Source organism: Trypanosoma equiperdum (assembly GCF_001457755.1).
Source record: "Trypanosoma equiperdum strain OVI genome assembly, contig: ctg_136, whole genome shotgun sequence".
NCBI lineage: Eukaryota > Euglenozoa > Kinetoplastea > Trypanosomatida > Trypanosomatidae > Trypanosoma > Trypanosoma equiperdum.
The window spans coordinates 11,819-20,351 of record NW_027123360.1 but is presented as its reverse complement, the minus strand read 5'-3'; the positions used below and the strand labels follow the sequence as shown (position 1 = coordinate 20,351).

The following is an 8,533-nucleotide window of genomic DNA, read 5'->3' as shown; positions in this document are numbered from 1 at the left end:
CGTTGTGTCGAGATCGCTTGTTTTTTTTTTTTTAAGTATCACAACACCGTAAGCTATCACTGCTCCTGTGGCAGGTGTTGGTACCGATCCGAGCACTATCCATCATCAAGTAGCGGTTCATACATCAAAGGAGAGTAACGAAGGGAAAGGACTTCATGGGACGCCGAAAGTGTTCAGCTTCCACAGTAAAGCGACCAGGAGGGCCAGATGCAACAACGGGAAGTAATGAGGGTGCTCGCGAAGCACCTGTTGAAGGTGTGATGAACGCTGCAGGTGAGCCAAACACTTCGGAAGCACAACCACTGCAGTCACAAGAAGGAGAAAAGGATGGGGAAAAGGGCGTTGCTGCTGCTATCACCGAGCACTTCAGCACTGTGGAGATTTACTTCCAACCCGCCGCAGAAAAGCGGCGCGGTGGCTGTTTTTATCCTCGTGATATTGGCACACTGCTGTTGTGGTCAGTACCATCACCGGTACCGCTCGTTGAAGGCCCGCGTGTAATTTTCGTCAAGAACAGATCGAAACTCCGCGATGTTGTTGTCTTATACGTGAATGGGTGGACACACGATGAAATGCTACTGGGCGCAACCGCTGCTCCCGCAATCCAAAACACAGCCAACGGAGCACAGGGCAACAAGTCCTCGTTAAAAGGAAAGAACGGAAAGCGGCCACGAGAAGGTAATGACGAAAAGGGTGCGACACAACGAAATACGGTGGAAAGACAATGTTCAGAGAGCATTGGTCGGGCAATGTTGTGCCCAATACGCCAACAGCAGTGCTGGGCCCGACCGGAATGCGGCGTGCAGTTCGCACCTATGATTGTGCAAGAGGGTAACTCGAGAGTCGAGCGGGATATATTTTGGCGAGGCGGCAAACCCGCAACACCAGTGGGAGGGCAGCACTCACAGGAAGGTGAACAGCAGAGCAATGGCGCCCGTGCGGCTGCAACTAAGGGAGAGAATAGAAGTAGCGGAACCGATTCATCTGCACCCAGAGGGGTGGGAGCGCTTTTTAATCGGGCACTAACAATAGCTAATGGCACGTCAAACACCAGTAGCGCTCAGAGTGACGACAAACTCCCAACGCCCCTTGAGTCTTTGAAGGTGTTATCATCACCACCTGGCGGAGGACCGTCGTTGTGGGATGACCGAGATCTGCTTTTAAAGTACGCGCTTTCTCTTGAGAGAGATAAAGCGACTTTAGAAGCTTTAGGCTTTGCCGTGGGGGTACCGGACCATGATGAGCCGTCTACATGGGAATCTTTTGATGCAGTCGGCAGTGCAGCGGATGCAAATTGTGCAGACAAAACAAAAAACTCACTTCCGAACGTTTTCGCCCTTGACTGTGAAATGGTACTCGTAAAAAACAATGTGAGTGCCCTGGCACGCGTCACGCTTGTTGATGTGCGTGCGTCCAGTGTCGTTGTGGACACTTTGGTGAAGCCAGACGAAGAAGTGGTTGACTACGTTACACGATTTAGTGGCATCGACAGTGGTATGCTCGAGGGCGTGACTACCACGTTGAAGGACTGTCAGCAGAAACTCAAGCGATACGTCACAAAGGACGCCTTTCTTGTTGGTCATAGCCTTGAAAACGACTTGCGTGCATGTAAAATGCTGCCAAACTGCTGGCTGTTGGACACCGCTCATTTGTTTCCGCACCCGAGCGGGCTACCCTGTAAAAACTCTTTAAGGTACCTTGCTTTGCGATACCTAAAGAAAAGCATTCAACAGGGCTCACACGACAGTGAGATAGATGCTTGTACCAGTGCGGAGCTGGTGTACCTAAAGATGCAGCATGGCCCGGACTTCGGGCTGCACACGAGAGTAAACGTATTGAAGCTTATGGAGGAGGTGTCAGTGACTGGGGAGGCCAGTGACGAGCGACAGGGTGGTCCTCCCACTGTAAATTCACCTATTTCCGTTGAGTTAAACCTGTTTGACGACGCCTGCGTTCTTAGCGATATCGTTCCTAACAATAGGGGTAAAGGGGGAGTGGCAGTTAATGCGGTACCCGTACGGCACGACGGTGACGCGGTACGGAAAGCAGTACGGTGCTTAGAGAAGCGTCGTAATGCACCAAAAGATGCAGGTGATGACGTAGCAGTTTCATATGCCTTGACGTGGGTGCAACTCACCCAGACCGTTGTGCCAAAAAACGCTGAGGTAGCGAACGAGGAAACCCCGTCATGGGAGGAACTGCAGAGGGAACGAGTTGATGAAACCAATCGCCACGTCATGCAAGTTGTTCAAGCAGCGCCGCACAACAGCCTCATAGTCGTCGTGGTCGCCGGTTCTTCAAACGACACGAACAAAAGCAAAAAGGGCGGTGAGGACGCAGCTTCTGCCCCTGCAGGAGGAGCTGCTCCTCGCGGCGCATGTTTTGCGTTCGTAAAGGACGACAACGCGGTGGGGCCACTCGCTGCGTGGCTTAATAAGGGGCTTACGGACAACGGGGACGGCGCGAAGGATGAGACGAACGCATCCGATGGGTTGCGCAGCATCCCGGCATGCGAGCAACAGTAAATGGTTATCTTTAACATTCCAGTAGGAGGGGAGGGGTAAGCGGAGTTGCTTCGCTCATTACTTCGGCCGTTCGTCGTCTCACATTTGGAATTAGTTTCATTTACATGAGACGAGCAGCGATACAGAGGGGACGCGTCATCTTGCCAATTCTTCGAATGCACTCTTTTCGGTTACATATATTCTTGTGCCCCTTTCTCTATCCTGCTGTGCCACACCGCTTGTGAACGGTGTACCGCCATTATGTTTGGTGAATGTTGGCTTCCACGCTAGTTTATGCTCTAACCTCTTCTTTTTTCTTTGCACATTTCTCTCCGCATCTAAATTCTACGGTTGTTTAGCTGTTCTTGCGCTACCGTGTGGCTCTTGTCCCGCGATTGAGCTGCATTGCCGGTTGGAGACAAGTTCAGGTGCCGTCGTTCGCAGCAATACATCGACGTGGTGCTTTGCACTGCGTCACCTTGTAACTTCTCCCTCTTGTGGGTGTTAAAATATAAATATATATATATATATATATATATATATATATTACGTGGTACCGTAGGAAATATGAGCGAGTCAGTGGGTACGGATGAACATGTTTGTCTGGAGTACATACAGCAGCTGTGCAAGAGAGTGGAAGACACCGGGCGCATCGCAAATCAGGTTAGCAAAGGCTATGAGCATTCGCTTATGGGCACCTTGGATGGGGAGGTTCTGTTATACGGCATTTCAGATTCCGATGAGCGCATAATGCAGGTGGATGCATTGGTGAACGCCCGGCGAAAATTGACGCGGCGTTCCACAGCAACGTGTGTGGTGTTATCAGGCAACGTGCTTACGCTTGCCATAATGTCTTCTCACTTAGCTATGCATCGCTGGAGGGTATTGGAGGCGCAGACGAGTTTTGAGGCTTCCGAGGCGTTGAGGCAAGAAGCCCTGGAGGCCGAGAGAATCCTCCGTGAGGCCCAACATTCTGCAGCCTCGGTAAAGCCCCAGACAAAGTCGCAGAAGGTTTCGTCGGAGGAAGGCAATATAACGAGTAAGGACACGACTTTCGCTTTCTCACGTGACATCGACAGTGACGTGTGCGAATTATCGACGGATAACACAGGGGAGACCTCGAAATCCACGAGCAACATCGAGACTGCCTCTGCCTCTCTCTCGAGCGAAGTAATACCCTATCTGGTTATTATCGATGCGTATACGCACGAGGTGTTACCCGACATCATTTGTCAGCTGCGTTCCCTGGAAAGTCAGTTTAACATGATGCTCACCATTACAGTTATGATGCATGCTGGCTATCAAAGCCGGCTCCCTGGAATGGTTGTTTTCCCAAAGCATGCCCCAACGTTGAAGGAGGTGTACAACGCCGGGTGTGATTTGGCACTCTGCCGCTGTTTCGATCACAAAGTGGTTGCGTTCTTCACTGAAATGTTTACCTCAGCTGTTGGGAGGTGGCAGGCAGACATGGGTCAGCAGTTGTCCGGAGGCAACTACGCTATTATGAAAACCGCATTTGGTAGTACATTGGACCAGTATGACGATGAGGAGCCCTCCGATGATTTTTTGATGCTTGATAAAAGACAGCAGGGGTCACGGATTGGCTGCACGTCACCACGGGGTCGGGCGGATGGAGCAGCAACGCTGAGATCACCTTTAAGAGGTTGCAAAGTGGCATTCAATGAGTCAGTTTGTAGTTCACGTATGGGAGGCTGCCGCAAAAGACCGGGGATTCCAAAAGATTTCGTGGGTAGCGTCATGAGACCTGCGTTGAGATCGAAACGCTTGGACAAAACGGCATCGCACGCGAAACCTAAAAGGCTTGAGTCTTCCTTTGGGGACACCATTAGGACCTTTTCCTCAGTGTGGGATGATGACGAAGTGTATGAGGATACCCTGTTGGATGAAACGGAAGAGTTGGAATCTGCCGCAATAGCCGCGTACCAACGGGAGCTTTCGGAGCTGCTGACAAAACAAGAAGAGTACGAACAGACATTGACAGCCCTCACCGAAGAGAATGAGCGCTTGCATGCCGCTCAAGAGCTTGTCCGTAGTCCCTGGGAATGTTCATCCAGCGCATCGTCTGACCAGGGAAACAGTCCCGACACACCCAATTATCTTAAAAAGGAACAACAGATTCACATGTTGAAGGAACGCTTGATGGAGGTGGCAAGGGAGCACGGCGGGACTCACGGTGTAATGTTCGACAGACCTCGTCCCAGGAGGAAGCTGGGTAAGAAGTCACCAAATGGAAAACAAGGTGCATTGTCAAAATCCCGTCTAAGGAAACCTACTCTTGCCATGACCAGTCCCAACAGGAGACGCTTGAATCACGTGCAGTTACTTGAGTCAGCGCTAATGTCATACCACGATGTGCCTGCTGCAGAGGATGATGCCGATGATTTTTTACTTGAGTCAGCAACCGAGTCAGCGACATCACAATTTGATGCGCTGGGCGCCGCAAAGGCTGATGCCTTGCAAAGTGAAATATCCGCGATTGAGACGCTTCTTCAAGAGGCGCGGAATAACGGGGAATCCCTATGCAACGAAAAGTATGAGGCCCTCTTAAAAAGCACATCAAAAGTTTCTTGGGGAGTTGGACAACTCTCAGATAAATGCGCTAGGCTTCAAAGAGAGTTGCATAGAGCAAGAGAGTCCGTGTTGGAAAAAAGTTTCGTTGATAGGCGGGGCGAGAAAGACGTTGGTGGTGCGTCCACTAAGGGTGTGCCGGAAGGGAAAAAGGCGCTGAGTAGGAAAAGTAGTTTCGCTAGTGGTGGGTTATGTGGCACGAGGGGTTCAGAGCCCCTACATAGGAGTCGAACATCTTCAGCGGCGCATGGACTTGGCGAGAGGCGGAAAAGTTGGGCGGAAGCACCCAAAAGGATAGCAATGTCAGCAAGGAGTCGACCCACTCACTTCGCTGAAAGCTCTTCAGCTGCTAAAGGTGACAAGCAAATAATGCCACTGAGGAGGGTGAATTCTATAAGATTCCGGGAACATGATAGTGAGGCTCAATCAACTCATCAAACAGGGTTTCGCGTCCCCAGTAACTTGAAGTTAGCTGAGAGCGGACAATTGACTCTCTCCGATGGGCTCACTTCCCCTTGCGAGGGTAAGGGGCAGTCCATGACTAGTGGCACCGTTAACTCTGGTGATTGGTCGCGACCAGTTTCCCAGAGTGGATCGCGGCTTCAGCGTCCATGCAGCAAGGGGTCCTTAGTTGTTGATGGTACTTCCCTCTCTGGACTCGGGAGGATTTCCCCTTCGTGGCAAGTTAGTATCGCAAGTCTTCGAGGATCAGGTGCCAGTGAGAGGTCTAAAAGGCTTTCACCCATCGGACCAGGGACGCTGCATGCAGGGGACGCAAACGGGTCGCAGGACTTCGGTACACGTTTGCCAACTCCTGCGGAGCATCTCTGGCAGCGACAACAACGACATTCCCAACGCGAGCATGTTTTTGCGGATGACAGACCCTTTTGTGGGACAGGAAGCACAACTGACTCAGGGGGGGATCAGTCTTGCGCCAACTACTTGAGTCATCACGAGGCCCTCGGAGACTTCCTTAGAGCGTTATGTTGCTGCTACCCAGCTTTGCAACCCATGTTGCAATCTGAGGTTGCTGCTTTGGAGTCTTTGGCACGACATGGTTCAGCTGGATCAGTCGAAGCCGGTCAGGAGAGCCGCGTTGCTGGTCATGAAGGGCAACCTGCGATGGCTCTCGACACGAAGCTTCTTCTGCGGCTCAGTGAGCGGCTATTGTCGTCAATGAGCGGACTTGCTGACAATAATGCTGGATCACCGCTGACAAATACGATGTACAGGGCAACTGGTGGTGCAGTTGGCAATGACACTCGTGGTAGGGGCCTATTTAGTGCAAAATCCACAGGTATTGATCTGTACGAGGGTGCAGTCAGTGAAGGTCCAGTTGCTAGGCTCGGAAGGAACCTGCGGGACCGTGTAACCTTACCGCCGCTGCATAGATTGCCCTCCTGTGGTGGGGACCGCTCCGAGATCCCCTTTTCTGGTGGTTGTGGCCAACAGTTGAACGATGGGGAAGCTCCGGGGAGCGCATTGAAAGAGAAACTGCAAGCTCTTGTTGGCGCAGAGTCCGCCTCCTTCGATCGGTCCTCCCTGTTTAAACCACGTCAGTCAGTTCAGAATGTGGCACATTTGAGCGATACGGAGAGCACTGCACCGGTATCCCCACCACCATGGGGCCAGTCCGTGAGTTCAAAAAAGAGCAGCGTAAGGTACGGCAGAAATCTCCAACCCTTTAGGTGGACTCAACGGCAGGGGCACACCGAGCCAGGAGAAGGGCTGGATGATGGGCAAGGTCCTACAGGGGACGATTATACCGGTGCACCTGGGACCGCTGTGGCAGAAAGTTTGGTTAATATATACCGCAACTTCTGGCGTTTCAGCATGCACTGCGAAAATTTAAGGAAGGAACTATTTGATATCAACTGCGAGGGCATGCCACGGGAATGGCGTGATGGATGCATCAGCTCTCCGCAGTTTATACTTTCCGGAAGTGGACACGGTTTGAAAGACGATAGATCTTTGCACGGGCGGTCGTTGTTTGCACTACCCGTTGCTTCTGCCAATCTACGGCGCCGGAATAGGTCGCCTAGGCGACCCAACGCGCTGCGCAGATTGAGTAGGGCGTGGAACTTTGGTGAATTTTGTGCAAGAACGCGGTCTGCATTAATGAGGTATTCACTATTAGTAGAACATCTCAATACAACCTCGTCTCCAAGAGGTGGCGGCGTGCAGGATGGACGTGTTGGTTTGTGCCGTCGCGCCGGGTCTTTGACACCTCGCCGGCACGTGGGGACGCGGAGAGGAACTGGCACCACCGGATGCCCGACGCTTCGCACCAACAAAAATTTGAACAGCAGTCCTTTAGTGATTGTTGGGAAAAATCCCCCGAGTCTCCCAACTGGAAGGTCACCGAGCATAACGCCACGGACACCACCACATGGTGGAATGCGACAGGGAGGAGATAAGGAAAAAATGTCACCTCGCTGAGGTTACCGTGTTTCAGAATGGATGCCTTCTTTATTATTCGGGTTTAATGTGGCGTCGTGCGTAGCGGCGGCCTGCAAAGGTCAGAGTGGAAAATAATTAGCAAACGAGCAAAAATAAAGAGATGTGTTGCGTGTACAGTTATATACTAGGTTCCGTGTGTGTGTGTTGTCTTGTGTTTTGATTTATGTTGCTGTATGAAATGGAAACGTCATTTACATAGTTAACCCGCGGAAAAAAAACCAAAAAAAAGAGAAAAATAATAATGTTTTGTTGAACTCTTTCTCTCTTTCGTCTTTTTTTTTCCCCCTCCTTTCGGGTTCGTCATCCATCCACATATGTTGTTCCCGTTATTATTCATGAGTGTAGGGAACGCATGGTTTGCTTGGACCATGCTATGTTTTCCAAACCGAGCATCGAATAAATAAAAGAACATTAGCTTCTCTTCTATTCCTGTTCCTAATTGCTTTTCCTCCCCCTCTTTTTATAGTGTGATTTGCCTCTTGTACTTTGTTTGGTTTTAAATATTGTGTGTGTTTTTGTGTGTCGGTGAGTTTGTAAATGTTGCTTGCCGCACGTGATGTACAGGAAGGAGGGAAGGCGAGGAGGAGTGTGAATGGAACCGGGGGAAAGAGGAAAAGGAAGGAGACCATTACGTGCTCACCCATTCCTTTTGTATATATATATATATATGTTTGTTCGTTTGTGTGTGTGTGTGTGTGTTGACTTATTTTCTTCGACTCTACTTTTACCACCTACTTTCATCAGTGGATTATGCGTTACCTTTATCCTTCATTTTTTGTTATCACTATTATATCTTTCAAGTACGTATTTCTTCACTAACAAAGCCACTTTCCACAGAGAGACGTGCATACCCACAGAAACTGAAGCAAAGAAAAAAAAAGGTCTCTAAAAATAAGGAAGCTTGCGTTCTTAGTGAACAGCAAGCACAAAACGAACAGTTCAAAAAAGGACAAAAGAAGGAGGTTGGTTGTGTACGAAGT

The 8,533-nt window shown here is 50.4% G+C and overlaps 2 protein-coding genes across 2 annotated transcripts; both read left to right on the top strand.

Annotated features, from left to right (window-relative positions):
* Positions 1–155: 155 nt before the first annotated feature.
* Positions 156–2,525, top strand: TEOVI_000022400 (exonuclease, putative; the record flags this gene model as incomplete). Its single annotated transcript, XM_067221249.1, has 1 exon — positions 156–2,525. One exon carries the CDS (start codon positions 156–158, stop codon positions 2,523–2,525), a length of 2,370 nt encoding a protein of 789 aa, XP_067077350.1.
* Positions 2,526–3,071: 546 nt separating this feature from the next.
* Positions 3,072–7,532, top strand: TEOVI_000022300 (uncharacterized protein; the record flags this gene model as incomplete). The annotated part of the gene is made up of 1 exon (XM_067221248.1): positions 3,072–7,532. One exon carries the CDS (start codon positions 3,072–3,074, stop codon positions 7,530–7,532), a length of 4,461 nt encoding a protein of 1,486 aa, XP_067077349.1.
* Between the last annotated feature and the right edge of the window lie 1,001 nt (positions 7,533–8,533).